This window comes from Tachyglossus aculeatus, chromosome 3, assembly GCF_015852505.1.
Source record: "Tachyglossus aculeatus isolate mTacAcu1 chromosome 3, mTacAcu1.pri, whole genome shotgun sequence".
Classification (NCBI taxonomy): Eukaryota; Metazoa; Chordata; class Mammalia; order Monotremata; family Tachyglossidae; genus Tachyglossus; species Tachyglossus aculeatus.
In genome coordinates, this window is record NC_052068.1 from 42234858 (window position 1) to 42259853 (window position 24996).

The 24996-nt window shown below is 39.3% G+C and overlaps 1 protein-coding gene across 1 annotated transcript in view; it reads right to left on the reverse strand.

Annotated features, from left to right (window-relative positions):
• Nucleotides 1-24996, reverse strand: part of PCDH15 (protocadherin related 15) — a 702056-nt gene that overhangs the window by 510995 nt on the left and 166065 nt on the right. The window contains exons 3-4 of the mRNA XM_038743373.1: nt 19674-19834; nt 12458-12613 (exon numbers count right to left, since the gene is read on the reverse strand). Of these exons, the coding sequence (XP_038599301.1) occupies nt 12458-12613; nt 19674-19834 (317 nt within the window). The remainder of the gene's footprint in view (nt 1-12457; nt 12614-19673; nt 19835-24996) is intronic.

Below are 24996 nucleotides of genomic sequence, written 5' to 3' on the forward strand. Positions count from 1 at the left end.
AAAAGACCTCATTAAATCTGGATCATTCCAGTTTCCGAAACTGGATCGTAAACCAACCACTGCATAAGAAGGTGACAATGAATTGCTTCTACTATCTACTGACACATTTCATTTAAGAAAAATGTTTATTGCCCTTTTTAGTAACTCATTCCAGCTGAAAACAAACTTGACTAACATTTATTTATGATCATAAAGTATTCCATCTATCTTGAATTCAGTAACAAGAGAGATTTTCTAATGATCCTTTACTGAAGCATAAAAATGAATCTTGAGCTTGATGTACGGATTCTATGTCCTTATGGGGTTTACATGTAGGTAATCAGATTAGTTTTCTCATTTTACTGTTAGCACGGATGCTATCACCGATGATACTAATCCGCCGTGTGGGAATTGAAACAAATCATTTCAAAATTGTTACTAGAGTTTTCTAGATTGAGTACTTGATCCTGCATACAAACACTTAATCCTTCATATTCATTTAGTTGCATTTATTGAGTGCTTACTGTGTGCAGAGCACTGTACTAAGCGCTTGGAAAGTCCAATTTGGCAACAGATAGAGACAGTCCCTACCCAACAATGGGATCACGGTCTAGAAGATAAGAAGCAATGAGCCGGGTGGATAAAGTACATGCCGGGAGTCACAGAAGGACCTAGGTTCTAATCCCGACTCTGTCACTTATCTACTGTGTAATTTGGGACAAATCCACATGAATTCTCTTTGCCTCAGTTCCCTCAACTGTAAAATGGGGATTAAGAATGGGAGCCGTCTGTGGAACAGGGACTGTGTCCAGTACACCCTGATTATCTTGTAGCTACCCCAGCACTTAGAACCGTGTCTGGAATACAGTAAGCACTTAACAAATGCCACAATTATTATTATTATTATTTTCTTTATTTCTTAAAATAATTTGGGAGACAGTGTGGCCTACTGGAAAGAGCATGCAACTCATCTTGCTTGTGACCTTGGATAAATCACAACATCCCTGAGCCTCAGTGTCTTCACCTATTAAATGTGGATTTATTATTTTATTGTTTTGTTAATATGTTTTGTTTTGTTGTCTGTCTCCCCCTTCTAGACTGTGAGCCCATTGTTGGGTAGGGACCGTCTCTATATGTTGGCAACTTGTACTTCCCAAGTGCTTAGTACAGTGCTCTGCACACAGTAAGTGTTCAATAAATACGATTGAATGAATAAATGAATGGATAAACTAGATCATGAGCCCTGAGGATATCTACCCTAGCACAGTAATCATGGGTATATACAGGATCCCATATGGGGTATATATAAGAATTTCTGGGGTCTCTAATTTGGCATATTGCAATCTATCAACCCATTATTGAAAAGTTTAAAAAATGGTTAAAGGGACTATTGTTGCCCATGGAATATAGTTATAGGCAATAATCTCCTTTCATGATGAATGTAGTTTAGCTTTAATTTATCTTCACTAAAATCTACTATGGATTTGTAATTTTAAAATCATAAACAAATTATTAAAGTGCACACTTTAATTTTTATTTTTTCTTTTAACGTAAATTTTGTCCATTCTGAAAAGCCTTATCTGCAATGTGTATATCATGATTCCACAAACACATTCAACTGTCCTGGAGGATAGCAAATTAGACCTACTAATTATATTGTACTTTACCAAGTGATTAGTACAGTGTTTGGCACACAGTTAATGCTCAATAAACATTACTGATTGCACTCCAAGGTCAGTGTGGCCATATATGTCGTAACATATTTTAGTTAGGGAATCACTTCATGAAAGGCTGAAACTTTTCTATAGGTTTTAAAAAACGACCAGTGATTATGTCCCATGAAATACATTAGTACTCTATGCTTCTGCATCAGTACATCCAAAGTTTTGATTGACTAGTGCAGCTCAAAAATATTAGGAATAGACTGGGTGAGGAATATTGACTTAACTGTGAAGAAGCAAGTCCTATTTATTGGCTATTTCCTTGCCCTTGCACAACTCTTTTTGATAGCTTCCTCCTGACTACCATTTCCCCTGTCTGCATTGTATGAATGTCTGTATCTCACTCTAGGTTGGAAGTTCCTTGTGGGCAGGGATCATTCTACAAACTCATTATATTATACTCTCCCAAATACAGTGCCACGCTCACAAAAAGTGCTCAATAAATACCATTGATAGATTGATTGAAATAGTGGAGAAACTGTGACATTGAACTGCAATTCTTTGCTAGCAATAACTGAGTCAGAATACTTCTGAACTTACTACTGAAGAACATTGTTACTCATGTGCTGATTGATTGAAGTTCTCCCAGGATGACAATGTTGGTTTTAATCGTAGCATGTCAAATACAGAAAAGCTTTAAGGCCTCTTTCTTCTATTCTTTAGCCATATGAATAGGCTAGCTGCCCTGGGAACTTTATTAAAATCTACAATGATATAGCCAGCCATTTCTCATTCAACCCACATCAAACAGCAACTGGAGTTCAATAGGTCTGTGTAATAAGTACAGTCCTAGTCATCTTATTCTACATAGATATGTTTAAAGCTGCAAAAGAGGACCTAGAATTTGATGTTAGAATAAGGGAAGCTCTACAAACTCAGCAGGACTCAAACATCAATGAGCTTGAAAAAATGTGAAGATGTAAGTGAAGTAAGTAAATGAGTGAAGTGGATAAGCCTAAACTGTAAGCTCCTTTTTGCACAGGAAATGTGTCACTTCTTGGCTTGGTACTTCCCCAGTGCTAAATACAGTATATTGCACCCAGTAACTGTCAATACTATGACTGCTACTGACGTTAAGGTCCAGTCTGTGCCTAGGAAACCCTAGGCAAAAAATTCATAGGAAACTGAGTTGAATACAGCCATTGAATTCTGCCATCTAAGCATTTCATTATTCAGTGATCAGTTCATTCGATTGTACTTACTGAGCGTTTGTGTGCAGTGTACAAAGACGACAAAAACTAAATCAAAAGGCCAACAAGTTGGGATACTGTGGCATCAAGCTAAAGACTAGTCTACAGAGCATCTGTAGCAAAGACAGGCTTCTGCGTGGCTGCAAGACTTGGATCTACCACAAAGATGACAGATGATTTCTTCAGCAGACCCACTACTTTCTTCATGGTAAGCACATTTTATGAGCCAGGCACTGTACTAAGCACTGAAGTAGATACAAGCTAATCAAGTTGGACACGGTCCATGTCCCACATGGGGATCACAGTATTTGTCCCCATTTTACACATGAGGAAACTGAGGCACAGAGAAGTGAAGTGATTTGGCCAAGGTCAAATGGCAAACAATTTTAGGATTTAGAACCCAGGTCCTTCTGACTCCCATGCTCAATCCACTAGGCCGTGTTGAAAATTACCCTAATTTTCCCAGAGAGGGTCACAAGGATAACAATGCTGGAAGGCAGTTAATTTGCATGAAGTGAAGCAGTACTTCCCTAATCACAGCTTTTCTTATGCAGGACATGTGAGGAAACAATATGTCACCAAGACTCCCAAACATCTTTTAAATTTTAAGAAAAGACTACACATAAGGAGAGCAGAAATAATTTGCAGACAGAGTAAAGCATAGTTTCAAACATTGTGACAGCTGTGGGTTATATGAAGCTGTCCATTTTTGAACATGACAATATTGTTCCACAGCACATATGTACAAACCTTTATACTGTGCCACTTCCCCATGTAATTAACTTATTTTAATGTCTGTCTCCCCTATTAAATGTAAGGATCTTGAGGGCAAGGATCATGGCTACCAACTCTATTGCATTGTGCTCTCGCGAGTGCTTAGTAGAGTGGTCTGACTATATAAGAACTCAATAAATACCACTGATTGATTGGTGGGGAAAAGGAACATTGAGAAATTTTCCAAATTGCTGAAAGGTCATATATTCCTTCCACTTGCCTCAACCCCTTATCTCCAAGGCATAAAATGGCCTCTTCAGGATGAAAAGTAAAATTGCGGACAATCATGTAGGCTTTTGGACAATGGACAAGAACTACAGTTCAAATGGAAAGAGTTGTCAGATTTGCTGATGCACACACTGCTTTATTTGAAAAATCTTACAGTGCTGAACATGCTGAGTTTAAACTTAAGCTCAATTTCTCAATATGAAGGTACAAAAAGCAATTATATTCTAAAAAAAACCAACAAAACCTTACACCCAGCAGGAAATATGAAAGTTTAAATTGACCTGGAATCACATAGCTTCCTGAGACATGTGTACTGCAGAGACATATGAAAAAGAAACGGATAAAGAATAAAATTAATGATAAAGCTGCATTTTTCACAAGGGTTTGGGTGACTGGCTAAGGTCCAATTTGTGACTCACCTATAATGTCAATTTTTCTGATATAATTAGATTGTCCATAACACAAGCCTAGGGCTATTTCATCTGTATAGTATTCACCTTTCTAAACTGTAAATTTCAACTGAATTCAAATATCCTTTGAAAATGTTACACTATAATTTAGGTGTGGAAATAAGAGGACATGATCGGGTATACATTTATTCAACCAACAAGGGTGTTCCTGGGACAACACCCTTTAGTGGTACCAAATACAGATGTTTTCTCTAGAGAAAATAAAGGAGACTGGATTTCAAAGCAGTAAGTGCTTCCTCTTTCTTTTTTCTTTCTAACCTGGTTTGTGTATAAATGAATACTGACGATTATTCCCACAAGCGTGAGCCATAAATATGGTGTACAGCACATTTTAATCAATCAATCAATTGTATTTATTGAGCGCTTACTGTGTGCAGAGCACTGTACTAAGCGCTTGGGAAGTTCAAGCTGGCAACATATAGAAATAGTCCCTACCCAACAGTGGGCTCACAGTCTAGAAGGGGGGAGACAGAGAAAAAAACAAAACATATTAACAAAATAAAATAAATAGAATAAATATGTACAAGTAAAATAGAGTAATAAATAGAGTAATAATAAATAAATAGAGTAATAATAGAGTAATATAAATAGAGTAATAATAAATAAGGTAATAATAAATAGAGTAATAGTTTTGACAACTGAAACAAAACCCCCAAAATTGAATCAAAGCAAGTTTGCTTTTGGTGATCAAATCTCTATCTAGATCTATGACCAAGAACACCATCCCAGGAAAACTGCAGGAAGCAACACCGGAACCTTATTTTCCTTATGAAGATCACCAACAGATCTGGAATTTCACAACTGCTAAGCAGATTTATCCACCTTGCCAAGTTCTCTCTCCCAAGTGCTTAGTATAGTGCTCCGCACACAGTAGTACCCAATAAATGCCACTGACTTATTGATTCCCAAGATCCTTCAACTACTCTATGATAGGCCAAATGAGAGCTAATGATATTTTAGCTCAGTCTTTCTCCATCACCCTAAGAGTAAAGCCTGGCTGCCTGGTAGGCTCAATTCTGTTCATTTTATTCAAAGCCACCATTCTGGGGGTCCAGCAAGAGATCTTGAGGAATGCTTCAATTTTCAACCACATCTGTGCATCATCAAAAGTCTTTGTTGCTGACATCCAGAAACTGCTCTATGCCTTTGGCAAGTATTACTGAGGCGTACGTTCAAGCAGCATGCAAATGATCATAAAATGCATCAATCAAGCAATAGCATTCATTGAGTGTCTATTGTAAGAAGGTCACTCTACTAAGTGCATTGTATACTAAGTATATTGTACTAAGTACAATACAATTAAAAGATCCGGAAGGCAGGGATCATGGCTACCACTAACTCAATTGCATTGTATTTTGTACAGTGCTCTACACACAGTAAGTGGTCAATAAACACAATTGATTAATTGACATCATCCCTCTCCTCAAAGAGTTAACAAGCTATTGGGGAAGACTACATCACAGAGGAGGTATTGTAGAGCAGATGGACTTTAAACCTGAAGAAAACTGAAGTTATGCATGAGCTGATTCCCAGGAAACACTACATGCAACCAAATACTTTTGACTGCCACATAAAAGGCAGTGTGGTTTAGTAGAGAAAGTGCAGGCCTGGGAAACAGAAGTCCTGGGGTTCCAATTCCAGCTCCACCATTGTTCTCTGGTGTGACCACGGACAAGTCTGGTAATTTCTCTCAGTCTCAATACCTAATCTGTAAAAAAGGTTGAGCTAAATTGCTAACTCATGTGGGGCAGGGATTAAATCTAATCTCACAATCTTGTACATACCCCAGTGTTTAGCACCTACAAATACCAATATTATTATTATTATTATTATTATTATCATTGTTATTATAAAACCTAATACTGTGACTGACTTGTATACCCAAAGGGATATACAAGAAGTTTGATCCTTTCCTAATGAACAACCCACCACAAGAAATGACAGTTTCTGGATGATGTTTTTTGATCATACTCCACCAGTTAAAAGCATTGCTTTTCAGGCTTGTTCCTGAGGCTGCTTCCTGCTTCCTGATTGATTGGTTCCCCCAGAAAAACCTGATTGATGATATTTTTTAAGAGCTATACTGAGCATTGAAGTTGATTCAAGCTAATCATGTTGGAGACAGTCCATGTCCCATATAGAAGAGAAGCAGCGTGGCTCAGTGGAAAGAGACCGGGCTTGGGAGTCTGAGGTCATAGGTTCGAATCCTGACTCTACCACTTGTCAGCTGTGTAACTTTGTGAAAGTCACTTCACTTCTCTGTGCTTCAGTTACCTCATCTGTAAAATGGGGATTAAGACTTGTGAGCCCCCCATGGGACGACCTGATCAGTCTTTCTAGACTGTGAGCCCACTGTTGGGTAGGGACTGTCTCTATATGTTGCCAATTTGTACTTCCCAATCACTTAGTACAGTGCTCTGCACACAGTAAGTACTCAATAAATATGATTGAATGAATGAGTGAATGAAATGATGCTATTATTAATAAGGATCTTACAGACTAGAGGGAGAGACAGACATTAAAATAAATCACGGCTGTGCACATGTGTTGTGGGGATGGGGGTGGGGTGAGTAAAGGGCACACACCAAAGCTTAAGGGTAAACCCCAACAAAGTGCATAGGCAATGCAGAAAGGAGGGCAGTAGGATGGGGAAAAGGAGAGATTAATCAAGGAAGGCATATTGGAATAGATAGGATTGCTACAGGGTTTTGAAGGTGGGGAGAGTGATGGTCTTTCAGATATGAATGGGGTGTGAGTTATAGGAAAGGGGGAGGACATTGGAAAGGGGAATAGTTATGGTCACTCTTATGGTTTAGTCCAGGAACACTGGAGGCATCCCTGTCCCCAACAACCTGAACGTATGCAGGGCCACCTGTCAAGATCTCAGAAATCTATACCTTTCAGAATGACAATTCATGAAAGAGCATTCCCAGGAAAACTTTGTCACACCTGGCCAACCACTCATATCCTCTGCTCAGAACTACTAATAATAATGATACTACTTCTACTACTACCACTAATAATAATGATCATTATAATAACTGTGGTATTTGTGCAGTGCTTACTATGTGCCCAGAACTTTATTAAGCATTACAAGACAATCAGTCTTGGGACTTACTTGAGACTCACAGTCTAAGAAGGAGTATAAACAGGTTTCCAATTCCCATTTCAGATGTGAGAAAACTGAGGCACTGATAAGTTGAGTAACTCTCGGGGTTACACAGCAGGAAAGTGGTGGAGCTGGTATTTGAATCCTGGTTTCTTGACACTCAGGTCCATGGCAACCAACCTTAGGAGTACGGTCAGTTGGAAAACTGCTGTTAGCACGTTTGTATGCCCAAATAATTCATTAATTAGCTGAACACCATATAGAGTGAATGAAAGCATCAAAACTCTATAAATGGGTTTAACACGTTCTCCACCACCAGTGGAACAATATTCAGTTGCAAATTAGTTAGATTTCCAGCTTGAATTATCCCCGTAATAAATATGACAAGTCTATTTCTATAGAAACCATTTGCCTGGTTGTTTAAAGCTTTGCAAGCGTACAATGTCATTGCCTAGGGTGATAATGGGATTGGTGAGATTAAAACAATAGGAAAAGGTGACATCTAGAGAATTATTTGTAAATGAGGAAAATGACACATGCTGACTTGTCCCTTCATGGCTGGAATATTACTCATTTAGTGATGTGCGTGGCATTCTTTGAGGCTCCTCAAGAAAAAAAAACTCATTCAAGATGATATTACTTTTGGGTCAAAGCATGCAATGAAACATACAAAAACTCCCCTTTCAGAATATCCTCCTTGCCTATTTAAGGTAAGTTATTTTCTTTATAGACTCAGATGGCCCATTAAGAAATAACTGCCTAGGATAGTAAACAATTTCTTCCCAATCTAAAGAAACCCACAAGCAATTGTGATTTGTCTGCCGCTTACGGGGCAGATTCTGGCACAGTTTCTTTTTTTTCCCAAGCACAGATCAATTCATTTTAACTTAGATTAAGATTAGTCAGATTCCACTGAAGAACTGGACTCAATACAATTATTTAGGTTGATTTATCAAATTGCTCTTTGAATTTTGTCCGTTTGTCCTTTTTCAGTAAATCCCTGGGAGAATACTCTGGGACTTGCACAAAGAATCTAATTAAAGTATATAGATTTGTATATGTAAACAAATATAATGGCTTGCTTTAGTTGAGTGACAGAAGCAAATAAGAGTAAAAAAAAAGTAAGAACCCTTGATACTAACTTTATTCATTTTAGGATAAAAATAACAGCAGTTAAAACCTAACTCTTGTTATTAAGGCTAATGGGAGAAAGCTTTACAATGGATATTCAAATCTATAGAACATGTAAATTAGGTACCGATTCATAGCATTCATTAAAATTTCCATTTAAATTCCTAAATGAGCTTATATTCTTGTACAATGAGTTCTAGGCTAACTAACCCAGGAGAGGACATTGCAATTACTGAAGGAACACAACAAACAGCCAAAGGAAACTTTTTTTATCATTCAATGTAGTTGAAAATAAATGGCCCAACAGGACAAAAAAGAAAAGCAGTCTATTATGTAAGGCTCATGAATCATGAAACTGATTACTTTGTTTCCTCTCTCCTCCTTTCACTAGCTCTTTAATGGAGGTGTAGAAAATATAGTGAAATACCAAAAAACTAGGAAAATCAGGTAATGATTATAATAAATAATGATGGTATTCGTTAAGTGCTTACTGTGTGCAAAGCACTGTTCTAAGCGCTGGGGAGGATACAAGGTGATCAGGTTGTCCCATGTGGGGCTCACAGTCTTAATCCCCAATTTACAGATGCGGTAACTGAGGCACAGAGAAGTTAAGTGACTTGCCCGAAGCCACACAGCTGACAAACGGCAGAGCCGGGATTTTAACGCATGACCTCTGACTCCCAAGCCAATGTTCTTTCCATTGAGCCATGCTGTTTCTCTGATTATGATACTACTACTACTAGTAGTAGTAGCAGCGTGGCTCAGTAGGAAAGAGCCCGGGCTTTGGAGTCAGAGGTCATGGGTTCAAATCCCTGCTCCGCCAATTGTCAGCTGTGTGACTTTGGGCAAGTCACTTCACTTCTCTGTGCCTCAGTTCCCTCATCTGTAAAAAGGGGGTTAAGACTGTGAGCCTCACGAGGGACAACCTGATCACCTTGTAACCTCCCCAGTGCTTAGAACAGTGCTTTGCACGTAGTAAGCGCTTAATAAATACCATTATTATTATTATTATTATTACTAATGATAATAACAACTGTGATATGTGGTAATTGCTTACTATGTGCCAAACACTTTATTAAGCACTGGGGACAGTCAGACAGCTAATGGATACAAGGCAGTTTCCTTGTCACGATGACTTTAGCTCCCTACTTCCTAATCTAATCCATTTTCCACTTAGCAGTGGGAATCATCTCTCTTGAACATTATTATAATTTTATCTCTTTCTCAGCAACAGGAAGTGATTCCAAATTACTCAGGTCCAATCACACTTCCAAAACTTACAAATGTGCAAGTGCTGCCTTAGCTGTAGCTACTTTTCCAGCCTATTTTCTTTCCTCTTTCCAGGCTGATCTGTTCAGTGCAGCCCTTGCCTCTGCACGTGCTTCTCTCCATCCAGATTATTCTCTCCCTTCCTTTATCTCTAACTTTATTTCTACTTACAAATATCTTAAATCCATGGACAGTATATCTACCCATATCCAGTTGTAGTAATTACTGCAAACCTCAGTATTTCCACACAAGCATGTACACACACGCACACATACATTTACACAGAATGATAATTATTGAGGAACTAATGTTTGTTTGTATGCACAATTATACACACATACACTTTCATTCTGATTAGACCTAGTTCTAAAATACGGGGATTGCATTCTTACAAACTCCACCTTTAGCAAAATTTGTAGTATAATACACTCATAGTCTCTCTCTGCTGGCATGGCCTAATTTGCCCTCTCCATCTCCAGCCTACAGAGCAGCCTAGTGATAAGAATCCATAGTTTTGACTCCGACAATATCTCCTGGCCTACATTTATCTTGACCCCATTTTCCTCCAATCCTCCCTTCCATCTATTTTTCCTTCCTCTACAGAACTGCTTAAATATTAGAATATGTAAATTGATATGTACAACAGTGCAATAGGAGGTCATGAATGCAAAGTACTGAGATGATAGTTGGGAAGATGCAACCTGCAGACGAGAAAAATTCATTGGGTAAAGCTTTCTTCATGAACCTGTTGGATTTCAGAAGTGCTTTAAAGAAGGGGAGAGTTGAGGCCTGAGAGACAAGCAGCGTGGCTCAGTGGAAAGAGCCCGGGCTTTGGAGTCGGAGGTCATGGGTTCAAATCCCAGCTCCACCAATTGTCAGCTGTGTGACTTTGGGCAAGTCACTTCACTTCTCTGCGCCTCAGTTACCTCATCTGTAAAATGGGGATTAAGACTGTGAGCCCCACATGGACCAACCTGATCACTTTGTAGCCTCCCCAGTGCTTAGAACAGTGCTTTGCACATAGTAAGTGCTTAATAAATGCCATTATTAAAATTAAATTAAATTAAATTAATCCTGATATATGTACTCATTTCTTCCTCCTTCACTTCTCTCCTCTACCTTCAACTATGTGTAACTAACTATTCCCTAGACTGTATATTCATTTAGGGCAGTAATCACATGTTTTACTTCTGCTGTCCTCTGTGTGCTTAGAATCAGCCCTTAGTATGGTATCTATTGAGCACCTGCTGTGCTCAGAGCATCATCAACGTCAATGATATTAATTGAGCACTTTCTATGTACAGAACATTGTATTAAGCACTTGGGAGAGTACAGTATAACAGAGTTGGCAGACCCCTGCTCACAATGAGCTTAAGGTCTAGAGGGTAAGGCATTAATGTAAATAAATAATTTATATTATCTAACAAAAATATATGAACATAAGTGCTGTGGGGTGGAAAGTGGGATGAATAACAAATGCCCAAACTTCACAGATCCAAATGTATAAATGGCACATAAGGGAGAAAGAACCAAAGAAAAGAGGGCTTAATTGAAGAAGGCTTCTTGGAGGAGATGTGACCTTACTTATTCAATGAAGGTGGGGAGACTGGTGGTCCGATGTATACGGACAGGGAAGGGGTTCCAGGCTATGGAGATGTCCTGGGAAAGGGGTGATTGCTGAAATAGACGAGATCAGGCACAGTGGTTTGCAGACTTGGAGATTAATGAGGTAAGGTCGGAGGGGGTTATCTAATTTAATGTTTTAAAGCCAATGATAAGGAGTTTCTATTCGATGTGGAGGTATATGGGCAACCACTGGAGGTTTGTGAGGATTGGGGTGACAGGGACTAAACCGATCCTTGCAGCAGTGAAGTGTGAGCTGGAGTGGGGAGAGACAGGAGGCATGGAGGTCAGCAAGGAGCCAGATGCAGTAGTCAAGATGGGATAAGACAAGTGCTTGGATCAGCATAGTAGCATATGGGAGCACTGTACTAAGTGCTTGGGAGAGTACATTCAACAGAGTTGACAGACATATCCCCCTGACCACAAGAAGCTAACAGTAGAGAGGGAATGTGTCATTTGGTCAGTCTGGTCTGGCCAGTGCCTAGTACAGAACACTGTATCTACTGGGCACTCAATAAATACTACTACTATTACTATTGCTACTGCAACTTTTCACATTCAGTAAGATCCTCACAAATACAACTGATGGTGATGAAAAATAATTTCTGAGAAGATGGAATTTCATCCAATGAATGACAAACCTTGGTGATTTGAGTTTTCATTTGCACTTTGGCCAACTAGTGACAGATTTCTGAAGGATGGCCAATAAACTGGCTTTAATGCTCACTAACTGAGGCAGTGCCTTGAGAACACAAGGGCATTACATTTTTTTGTAAACTCTAATCCATGTAAATGCCATCATTTAAAAAACAACTTCTGAATGCTACGTTTCTACTTTCTAAAAAAACTTCTATTTTTTGATAATCTTCACAATCTATAGACACAATTAAAATATTTATGTCTAACATCATATGAATGCTAATCTCACAAAGAAATGGGGGGAAGATAACACATACAGCTAACCTCATTCACTGTGGCGTGATATTCCTCATGCTTGAAACGGGGTGAGTTGTCATTTCTGTCTCTCACCACAATCCGCACTTCATGGTAGATAACAGTGCCAACCTTTTTGTTTATGCACTGGACTTGGACCACAATGGACTGAATGGACATTGGAGGCTGCAACAAAGGAAACAGGTTGTTTAAAAGAAGATGTAGATGGAATTGCAGTAGTGAGTGAATTCAAGTGTTATCTATCATACCAAGGGAAATGCCAATACTTGCAAATACATCGAGGGCAATGACAACCTAAAGCCTGGATTAGTTTTTGTTCAGGTCCAATGTCAAATGCACAATTATGATTTCTTTCTTTGGTAGTTTTATACCATAGCCATGACAGATTTGTGGCAAACTGCGGTATTTGACAACAATAAAAGGGGAAAAACATTTAAACTTAAAACACACCCTCTATTAGCCTTTGATCCGCTCTCCTAGAATACCATGAGGTGAATCATGCCTTCGTAAGAGTATTTATCTTCTAAATATTACATGGGATTTAAAACAAATTATGTCAAAAATTCTCATCCCACCTTGAATGCTGGTATTGGAAACTAAAGGTCACGTACCTAGAGGATAAAATTCACTAGCCCATTGAGCCTCACACTTAGAGCTGCCAAGTGTTCATAAATTAGAACTAACCAGGCCATCTGAAAGGGTTGTCATTCCAGAGCTCAGCTCTCTTTGCAGCTGTAAGTAGCACAGTTAAAACATGGCCAGCAATAAATTATAACCATAATGGATCAGAACTGAAGGTAAAAATTCCCTGTGGTTAATATATAACATACACATTGCATGAAAATGGATTTTTTTCTGCTGTATAGGTAGATCATAAATATGTCAAAGCAGTTCTACTAAGTAGATTAGTGAGAGGTGAGAGAATCCAAAATGCTTGGGAGTGACTGCAAAAACTGTAGTTTGCCTGTCATAACTAGGAGCAAAAGTAAGTCATGGCAATTTAATTTTCTTTAATTTTCTTTAAGTGGTTCTTTCTGTACCCATAAAAAATACTATTTTTGGAGAAGCTAAATTCCAAACTATTACTCATAAAGCTGCATAGAACTGATATACCTATTTATAAAATCAATTGCTTTCAAAGAACAATTACTTTAAAATATTTGGAACATAGAGTAAGAGCTCAGTGACCCAGCACTTTACCAATTATAAAATCCTAGTAGCTAGGATTATAATCTTGGTGGATTGATCCATTGTGGAGAATAGATCCACCAGGACGTAGAGATTGCAATGCTTAGGATATGTGTAAAACTCCGATGGTGGTGGGAAGTATGATCAATTTAACTTATGTGAAGTTTGAAACTTTGGTGTAAACTCTTCTGGAGAGTCTCAATTTCCCTTCCTGAGTAATAGTAATAGTATTTATTAAGAGTTTACTGTGTGCAGACAGTGTACTAAACACTGGGAAAGAATACACAGATTTGGACATGAAATTTGTCCCTCAGGGGGCTCACAGGGTAGGAGAAGTACAATTCTTTTGCTAACTGGATCAGTAAGATTCTCCCTGAGCTGCAACTTCTGCAGTAGGAATATTGAGTTCCTGAGGATAGTATTTCCAGCAAAGCTTGGCATTATCCCTAGACTCATCTCTCTCATTCCAACCAAGAGAATCCTAATGAAGAATGTTACCTGTGTTACGTATTTTTAATTATTTAGAGTTTCTGCCGGGGTTTTAGATCCCCAAACACGCATTGTAAATGTTAAATATCTACATCTTTGAAGTAACTCATGGTTTACCTAATCAGTCACACCCTTCTGTGAGAGGTGTCTTTGAAATATATGACTGTAGTCTGCTCTATGATACAACCCAGTTAAAATGACCATTAAGAAAGGAATTAGGCTTTGAAATTCTAACTCAACACTGGTCAAACATACACAGGTTTTAAAGCTTCTTCAATATACCGAAAACAGTGTTTGATTGTAAACTTCTTGAGGGCACGTATCATGTCTACTTATTCTATCTAAATTAGCTTGGTCTGGTGGACATAACAGAGGCCTGAAAGACAGAGGAACTGGGCTTTAAGTACACTGCCATTTGTCTCTGTTGACAGCACTACCATCCTTCCCGTCTCACAAGCCCGCAACCTTGGTGTCATCCTCGACTCCGCTCTCTCATTCACCCCTCACATCCAAGCCGTCACCAAAACCTGCAGGTCTCAGCTCCGCAACATTGCCAAGATCCGCCCTTTCCTCTCCATCCAAACCGCTACCCTGCTCCTTCAAGCTCTCATCCTATCCCGTCTGGACTACTGCATCAGCCATCTCTCTGTTCTCCCATCCTCGTGTCTCTCCCCACTTCAATCCATACTTCATGCTGCTGCCCAGATTGTCTTTGTCCAGAAACGCTCTGGGCATGTTACTCCCCTCCTCAAAAATCTCCAGTGGCTACCAATCTGCGCATCAGGCAGAAACTCCTCACCCTGGGCTTCAAGGCTCTCCATCACCTCACCCCCTCCTACCTCACCTCCCTTCTCTCCTTCTCCAGCCCAGCCTGCACCCTCTGCCACTAATCTCCTCACTGTGCCTCGTCCTCACCTGTCCCGCCATCAACCCCCGGCCCACGTCATCCTCCGGGCCAGGAATGCCCTCCCTCTGCCCATCTGCTAAGCTAGCTTTCTTCCTCCCTTCAAGGCCCTACTGAGAGCTCACCTCCTCCAGGAGGCCTTCCCAGACTGAGCCCCTTCCTTCCTCTCCCCCTCATCCCCCTCTCCATCCCCCCATCTTACCTCCTTCTCTTCCCCACAGCACCTGTATATATGTATATATGTTTGTACATATTTATTACTCTATTTATTTATTTATTTTACTTGCACATATCTATTCTATTTATTTTATTTTGTTAGTGTGTTTGGTTTTGTTCTCTGTCGCCCCCTTCTAGACTGTGAGCCCACTGTTGGGTAGGAACTGTCTCTATATGTTGCCAACTTGTACTTCCTAAGCGCTTAGTACAGTGCTCTGCACACAGTAAGTGCTCAATAAATACGATTGATTGATTGATTGATACCATGGACAAGTCATTCAACTTTGCTGTCATTTGATTTTCCCAACTCTGCCAGCAGTGTCTCAAGAGATATCTTGTCTTCTTTCAAAAATCTACCACCTCCACCTATACATCTGATCCCATTCCTCCACAACTTACCAAAACACTTGCTCCCTCTCTTCTTCCCTCCCTGATCGCCATCTTCAAGCAATCACTCTCCAGTGGCTTTTTCTCCACTTCTTTCAAACATGTGCATGTCTCCACTATCCTACAAATCAATCCCTTGATCACAGACCCCTCCTTTTATCACCCAATCTCCCTCCAACCATTTCTCTCCAAACTTCTGGAGTGAGTTGTCCACATCTGGAGTCTCCAGTTCCTCGCCTCGATCCCCTCCAACCTAACTTCTGCTTTCTTCACTCCAAAGAAATTGCCACTAAGCAGCAAGCCTAGTGGAAAGAGCACGGGCTTGGGAGTCAGAGGTCATGGGTTCTAATTCCGGCTCCAGCCACTTATCAGCTGTGTGACTTTGGGCAAGTCACTTCACTTCTCTGTGCCTCAGGTACCTCATCTGTAAAATGGGGATTAAGGTTGTGAGCCTCACGTGGGACAACCTGATTACCTTGTATCTACCTCAGCACTTAGAACAGTGTGTGGCCCATAGCACGTGCTTAACAAATATCATCATTATTATTATCTCTTTCTTGCAAAATCCTGTGGCCTCTACTCCATCCTAATCCTTCTTAATCAGTCAGCTGCCATCAACACTGTAGACCACCACCTTCTCCTGAAAATATTTTCCAACCTCTACTTCACTGACAATGTCCCCTCCTGGTTCTCCTCCTATCACTCTGGCTGCTCATTCTCAGTCTCATTTGTGGGCTCTGCCTCTGACACCCTAACTGTGGGGTCCTTCAAGGTTCAGTTTTGGGTCCCCTTCTATTCTCCATCTTCACCCACTCCCTTGGAGAACTCATTCATAGCTATGGCTTCAATTACCATCTCTATGGGGATGATTCCTAAATCTACAGCTCCAGCCCTGATTTCTTGCCTTCTCTGCAGTGTCACATTTCATCCTGCCTTCAGGATTCTCCTACTTCGATGTCCCATCGAAACCTCAAATGGAACTCTTTATCTTCCTAGCCAAACCCTGACATCCTCCTGATTTTCCCATCATTGTAGGTAGCATCACCATTCCTCCTGTCTCATAAACCCATAACCTTGACATTTTCCTTGACTCATCTCTTTCATTCAACCACATTTTCAATCTGTCACTAAATTCTGTCAGTTCAACCTTCACAACATTGCTAAAATCACATTTTTCTCTCCATCAAAACTGCTACCACATTAATCAGAAGCACTTATGCTATCCTGTCTTGATTACTGCATCAGCCTCCTTGCTGACCTCCCTGCCTCCTGTCTCTCCCACTCCAGTCCATACGTCACTCTGCTGCCTGGATCGTTTTCTTACAAAATGTTCAGTCCATGTTTCTCTACTCCTCAAGAGCCTCCAGCGGTTGCCCATCCACCTCCCCAACAAATAAAACCTCTTTACAATTGACTTTAACACACTTCAGCACCTTGGCCCCACCTACTTTACCTCATTACTCTCTTATTGCAGCACAGTCCAAAAAGTTCAAAATCCTCTAATGCCAACCTAATCACTGTACCTTGATCTGGTCCATCTCTCCATCAACCTCTCTCCCACATCCTGCCTCTGGTCTGGAATGCCCTCCCTCTTCATATCTGACAGGAAATCACTCTTGCCACTTTTAAAGCCTTAGTGAAGGTATATATCCTTCAAGAGGCCTTCCCTGACTAAGCCCTCATTTCCCCTTTCCCACTTCCTTCTTCCTCATCCTTGCACTTGCTCCCTATATTCACCCCTCTCAACCCTCAGCACTTAAATATGTCCTTTCTTTCTTTCTTTTCCTTTCTTTTTCCTTCCTTCCTTCCTTCCTTCCTATGGTCTGTTTGCTCCTCTAGACTGTAAGCTCTTTGTGGGCAGGGAACATGTCTACCAACTCTGGCATACTGTGATTTCCCAAGTGCTTACTACAGTGCTCTGCACACAGAAACCACTTGATAAAAACGATTGCTTGAGTGCTGTGCCTTTTTGACTCATCTGTAAAATGGAGATTCAATGTCTGGTTTCCTTCCTGGCTAGATTGTGAACTTGTGGGAGAGTAATTTTGTCTGCTTTGATGCCCTTGTACCTATCCTGGAGAACTATGTAACAACTACCATTATTAAATTACATCTACTGTACAACCCAAGTGCTAACTACAGTATACTTCAAACAGAAAGTGTTTAAAAAATATATTAACTGATCAGACCAATGATCCATCCAGACTTCGCTGTCCCTAATTTTTGTCTATATCAGTTATGATTTCTCTAATTACCTATTACAGATAATTCATCCATATATTTATCGTATCCCTCTTGAACATGCTGATGTTTTCTGCAAATGCAATTTCCTGTGGTAACCAATTCCACATGTTTACCACACTCTACATAAAGGATTCTTTTGCTTGTTTTTTGAATATTTTTCCTTCAAGCTCCATTTGGTTCTTCCTTATTCTGCTCTTATGGAATTTGGCGAACACCAATTCTGTGGGAACTTTTTCAAAATGTTCCATGATTTTAGAGACTTCAATCATATCTCAGTCAGCAACTTTCCAGATGGAAGAATCCTAATCTTTTCAATCTATCCTTTTAAGTTAAATGATCAGTTTTTGGACTTACTTTCCTTTTCACAATATAGAGTTGCTTTTTTCTCCTAATTCAAAAAAGATGCTTAAGAAGATTCTCATTCAATATCTTGGGCAAATGGTCACACGTTTTGAGGCATGCATTTTTATAAATGTAAAAAAGGTAGAGGCAAGAGTTCATGAATAGAAATGAATAAAATACATCTAGATATGTATTTTGATAAGGGTGCAGGAAGAATTTCACATAGCAAATGCTTTCTCAATGTACAACAAATAAAACATCTGGAAAAATGCTTACACTGATCTTAAATTTCTATACAACTATTCTTATTTCTTCCTGGAAGGGCTTGAAACTTGGAGCACCAACAAGCATATTCTATATCAACATTAAATTAGTTCAACCATAACAATTAACTACAGAAGATGATACATTTTCCAATGAGTACTTGTACTTCAGATATTCCTTTCACTTCATTTCTAAAGACATGTTTACTAACCTACACATCTGAAAAAAACTGTGTCTGATCATGTTCACATTCAGCTCACTGAGGATAAAATTAAAATATGAATAAAAGCTTGACAATTTTAGTGACAGTGCTCAGCACTTAGTAGAGGGCTCTTCATATAGTAAGTGCTTAATAAATACCACTGATAATGATTCTACAAGTACTCCTGTACTTCTGTAGCACCTAATGGTCATAAATAACTAAGCCCTAAATTAATACCATGTAAAGAGAGCTACACTTAGTTAAGATTGTTAGGTTTTCCAAAGTCGATGTAAATCACTTAGAAGAATCTGGGTGGGGCATATAGTTTAAAAGAGATTTTAATAATCAAAGTAAATGACGTGGGCAGTTTCTCTGAAGTTGGATGCTATATAATATAAATGTAGAAAATGAACTTCATTTTCCCCCCATTATATTTAGTTTGAACAAAAATACATTGAAATGGAAAAACCTAACAGCATTAAGATTACTACCAAACAGGAAGACAAGAGTTGAAATGATGAGCTCATTCTCTGTCAATAAGGCCCCAACTTTATCCTGATGCAACAGAAAAAATTGCTCAGAGGAATGAGAAGAAATTGGAGGGACTAAGGGGAATGAGAGAGAAATCTCAGCATGCGTGGATTACTGGGTTCTCCCCGGCCTCTATTCTGAAAGTGAGATTCATTCAGTACCTACCCGCACCCATTTGAGCAATACCAGAGCAAGGTGCACTCAACTTATATTTCAGCCAGGGACTTCACACAATTTTTGAAGAGATACTTTTTTCAACTTGTAGATACATTATCAAATTAATTGTATTCACTGAAATGTTGCTGTCATTTACATCCTTAGAGACCCTTAAACTTGTTTGTTCATTTGTTTTACCATAGATTTAGCAAAAGCTTCCTATTTTTACTGGTTCAAACTTAGAGGGTAAGTAAATTAAATAAATAAATAAATAAAAGCCCGAAACATCACCACAAACTAACATCTCTGTCCAGAATCCGGCCGGTGCTATTCAGGAAAAGCATCTGCTTGATGGGATCCAACAACACCCAATAATCCACATTGTCCTTTAAGGAGAGCTCAATTGTAGGGTTGGGTCCTCCCGCTGTCCCCTTGATCAACATATTATCCACTAGGATTGTACCTGCCAACAAAGCATACAGATTAAAAAACACACTCATACATTGGGAGCAGACTATCATGTTTTAAAAGTCTACATTTGTAAATATCTTCCTTTTGTACAAAAAAGTGCATTTTCTTTATATAAAGGCCTAGATAGGTCATGTTCCATGCCCAAAGACAAAATAGTTCTATGCTATTTACTAGAATAAAAATAAATAAGAGATGAGCCCGTTGTTGGGTAGGGACTGTCCCTATATGTTGCTGACTTGTACTTCCCAAGCACTTAGTACAGTGCTCTGCACACAGTAAACGCTCAATAAATGCAATTGAATGAATGAATGAATGAATAACAATACGTAGAGTGAATATTTTGAATATTCAACATAATTACATTCTTGTCATTGGGTAACAAGTTTTTGCTGTTGTTTTAAACAGTTACTGATCATCTAATCTCTTTATGACTGCTATTATGAACTACCACTATAGGATAATATTCAAATTCCCGGAATGGGGTCATGCATATATATATAAATAAACAAATTGCGATTGAGAGATAAATTAAAGTAAAAATTACAGTGATAATACATTCTACTTAGTTCAAACTGTTTCCCTTTTTTTTTTAATAGCTGTTCCACAGAAAACTAAACTAATGTCAATGCCCAAATGGCCATGGTCATTCTAAGAAGCAGCATGGTATAGTGGACAGAGCATGGGCCTGAGGGTCAGAAGGTCATGGTTTTAATTCCGGCTCTGCCACTTCATCATCATCATCATCAATCGTATTTATTGAGCGCTTACTATGTGTAGAGCACTGTACTAAGCGCTTGGGAAGTACAAATTGGCAACATATAGAGACAGTCCCTACCCAGCAGTGGGCTCACAGTCTAAAAGGGGGAGACAGAAAACAAAACCAAACATACTAACAAAATAAAATAAAATTTTATCTGCTATGTGACCTTGGGCAAGTTACTTCACTTCCTCTGTGCCTCAGTCTCCTCATCTGTAAACTGAGGATTGAAACTATGAGCCCTACATGGGACAGGGACTGTGTCCAACCCAATCTGTTTGTATCCACCCCAGTGCTCAGTACAGTACCTGGCATATAATATTAGCACTTAACAAATACCACAATAATTACTTTTTTTATTACGAGACAGAGTGGCACACCAGCTCAAATACCAAACACCTGTAGTGGAGAGTTCAGACTGATCTGGGGTTTTTATGGTATTTGTTAAGTGCTTATTGTTGTCAAACACTGTTCTAAATGCTGGGGGTGTCTGACCTAAATTAATTAGGTCAGACACAGTTCCTGTCCTACATGGGGCTCACAGTCTAAGTAGGAAGAACTCTGGCTCTTTGTAAAAAATACAGTTTTTACCAGTCCCCTGTTCCACATGGTGCTTTATGTCTGGCTGCCCAGGAAAAGAATAACTGCTCTCCCCATGCTAAACTCAAACATCAATCAACGATTTGAAAAGGAGCACAAACTAAGTGCACATAAAATATTCTTTGATTTTGATGCAAATATATTTTCTTAATATATTTTATTTTATATATTAATAAACCCATGCTATTTATTGAGTGTTTACTGTGTGTAGAACACTGTACTGAGTACTTTGGAAGTACTTGGGAAACAGTGTGGCTTAGTGGAAAAAACAGGGGCCTGGGAGTTAGAGGTCTTGGGTTCTAATCCCAGCTCTGACACGTGTCTGCTGTGTGACCTTGGGTAAGTCACTGAACTTCTCTATGACTCAGCTATCTTACCTGTAAAATAATAATAATAATGGCATTCAGTTGCCTCATCTGTGGAATGGGGATTAAGGCTTTGAGTCCCCTGTGGGACAACCTGATCGCCTTGTAACCTCCCCAGCACTTAGAACAGTACTTTGCACATAGTGTCTAATAAATGCCATTATTATTATTATTATTATTATTATTATTTATTAAGTGTTTATTATCATCATCAATCATATTTATTGAGCGCTTACTATGTGCAGAGCACTGTATTAAGCGCTTGGGAAGTACAAATTGGCAACATATAAAGACAGTCCCTACCCAACAGTGGGCTCAAAGCACTGTTCTAACCACTGGGAAGGTTTCAAGGTGATCAGGTTGACCTATGGGGGGCATCAAATTAATTGTATTCATTGAAATGTTGCTGTCATTTACATCCTTTTAGACCCTTAAACTTGTTTGTTCATTTGTTTTATCTTAGATTTAGCAAAAGCTTCCTATTTTTACTGGTTCAAACTTAGAGGATAAGTAAATCAAATAAATAAATAAATAAATAAATAAATAAATAAATAGCCCGAAACATCACCACAAACTAACATCTCTGTCCAGAATCCGTCCGGTGCTATTCAGGACAGTCTTAATCCCCATTTTACAGATGAGGTAACTGAGGCACAGAGAAGTTAAGTGACTTGCCCAAAGTCACACAACTGATAATTGGTGGAGCCGGGATCTGAACCCATGATCTCTGACTCCAAAGCCCGTGCTCTTTCCACTGAGCCATGCTGCTAAAATGGGATTCAAACTGTGAGCCACATGTGGGACCTGGACTGCATCCCGGTTAGCTAGTATCTATCCCAGTGCTTAGTACAGTGTCTGACATATAGTAAGAGTTTAACAAGGAAGTTATAGTCTACAGGGGGAGAAAATCATTAAAAAGGATTACAGAAGAATATATGTATAACCCACAACTTCTCAGAGCTAATATATCTGAATGAACTTCTTAAAAGTCAATCTTATTCAGTTATAACAAAAATAAAATGAAACTATAACTCACTTCAAACTACCTATTTAAACTTCAACAGATGTAGGCTCTACCGAAAAATTATTTATGGGGACTATAAAAGACCGGCATTTGTACTTACATTAGTTTGTGTTAATACATGCTGAATATAAAATAGATAGACAGTAGTTGGGATGACAGAGTAGCAGAGATGCACTCTTGGGAGACAGTCTGGCAGGAAAGGAAGTAGAAGCAGAGACAAAAGTTTCTGTGGTAACAAGCTCACCAACAGTAGATGAGACAGAATAAGACTAGGGACAGGAATGAGGAGCAGGAATAGAAGCAGTGACAACTGTGGAACACAGAAATAATCACCGTGGTTAAATAATCATTGTGGTATTGCTTGTTTAGTATTCACCAGGAGACAATCACAGTGTTTAGGGCTGGAGTAGATTCAAGATAAACAGACTGGACAAATCACTGTCCCACACAGGGCTTCTAATCAAAGAGGAGACAGAACAGATATTTTATCCCCATTGTATAGGTGAGGAAACTAAGGCAGAGTAGGTAAACTATTTGCCTAAGGTCACAGAGCAGGCAAGTGGTGGTGCAGAGATTAGAATCTAAGTTTCTTTGATGCCCGGTTCTAGACATTTCAAATAGGCTATACTGAATATCTCCACAGGTAGGGTATTTCAATCAATCAATGGCATATTAATATATATATATTATATATATATATACATTAATAATGATGGCATTTGTAATGTGCTTACTATGTGCCAAGCACTGTTCTAAGTGCTGGATGCTTAATGTGTGCAGAACATTCTACTAAATGCTTGGAAGAATAGAGTATAACAGAGTTGGCAGGCAACTGTTTATACCACTAAGATTTGGTTTTTTTTTTCCCTTTCTAAATGTTTATCTTGTCTTTTTTATTCTCATAATTTTATTTTGTCCTTAATCCAAAATGGCAAGAGGATAACCTACTGACAATATATCTGAAGGTACAGATAATATTCTGATGGCATGTATGGACTAATCTCAGAAAAATCCACAAAACTCCAGAAAGCACTCACCAGCATGCAGTTCACACAACTGACCTTTGTAAGATTTAATGCCTGGATTTCAGTAGCTAACTAGGAATACTAATAAGTCTTCATGTGTACAAGAAAAAAAATACAACATATGGTCCACTTTATCCACTGAGTTTAAATCTGTGATTTATTACCCAAGATAGTAAGAACATTAGGCATTGTTATGAGATCAATAAACACCACATGCAAACTTTAAAAATGTAAAATCTTTGTTCCATTTTAAAATCAACCTGGATTAAAACCAGAGACGTTGTTGTGGTGAGCCCACAACAAGGTGCTTTATTTGATTATGGTTTGGGATCCCACGAACAAGAAGGAAGGGGACTGGGGAAGGTACTGATGGGCTTAAATTGTGGGCAGGTGATTGTGGGCCTTTGGGTCGGAGCATGGAGGGAAGCTTGGCTTTCTCTCCCTGTTCTACCCAGTAATGGGACTGGACCAGTCAAGGACTGCACATAGAGCCACAGCTGTGATGCTGAAGCCAGGTAAAAGGTGGTTGCTTTGAATCACAACAGGCTACACTGAGATGCAGAAAGAAGCATTGGCAGAATGGGCTTTTGATCACAGGCTGGTATTGGACCTGGAGTAAGAGTGTGTGCATGTGTCACTCCCTTGCACATTGGAAAAACTAAGTAAAAAATCTTTCCTTAGTAACCTTGGTGATCAGAGGTGTGGTTTGACTTCTATTACACTAGTCACCAAGGCTCCCCTGGTCCAGGAAGGTCCTGGTTGGTATGAAATGGGGGATCATGACACATAAATGGCAATGAGGATGGGATTTGCAGACCTTGGTCACTCTGAATGGTACTTTCCAAGTGTTTAATACAGTGCTCTGCACACAAGTGCTCAATAAATATGATTGAATGAATATGGTCTGGTGTTCTGGGTGTCATGGCTTGCTAGCTCTCTTGGCCAATTCTGCCCTCTCCTGTTCTCTGTTTCTCCTTTCATGGAGTTCTGGGTTAGGGTGGCTCAATGTTGGAATACTGTTATCCACCTGGCACCCTTAACTTTGGGCATGGGTCTGCTGGCAATACTGTATGTACTGGTTCTCCTTCTTTATTAGAAGAAGCCCAGTAATGGTTAAAGCAGCTGCTTCTGATACTATGGGGATTGCTAAAGAAGCCAGAGAAGCTGCAAATGAAGCTATTAAAGTAGTTGCGTTTCTCCTGAAGCCTAGATTGGGGAAAATCAGCCAGGCCCAGTTAAATGCCACTGTTAAAAGTGGGTATGACCCTGATTGTGTTAATATTATTGGGCCATCTGGTCTGATGAGGAGCCAGATGAAGCTGCCCCCATTTTAGTGGTAGCCCCAGTTGTGGTTACCAAAACCTCAGGGAGAGGGTCTTCCAC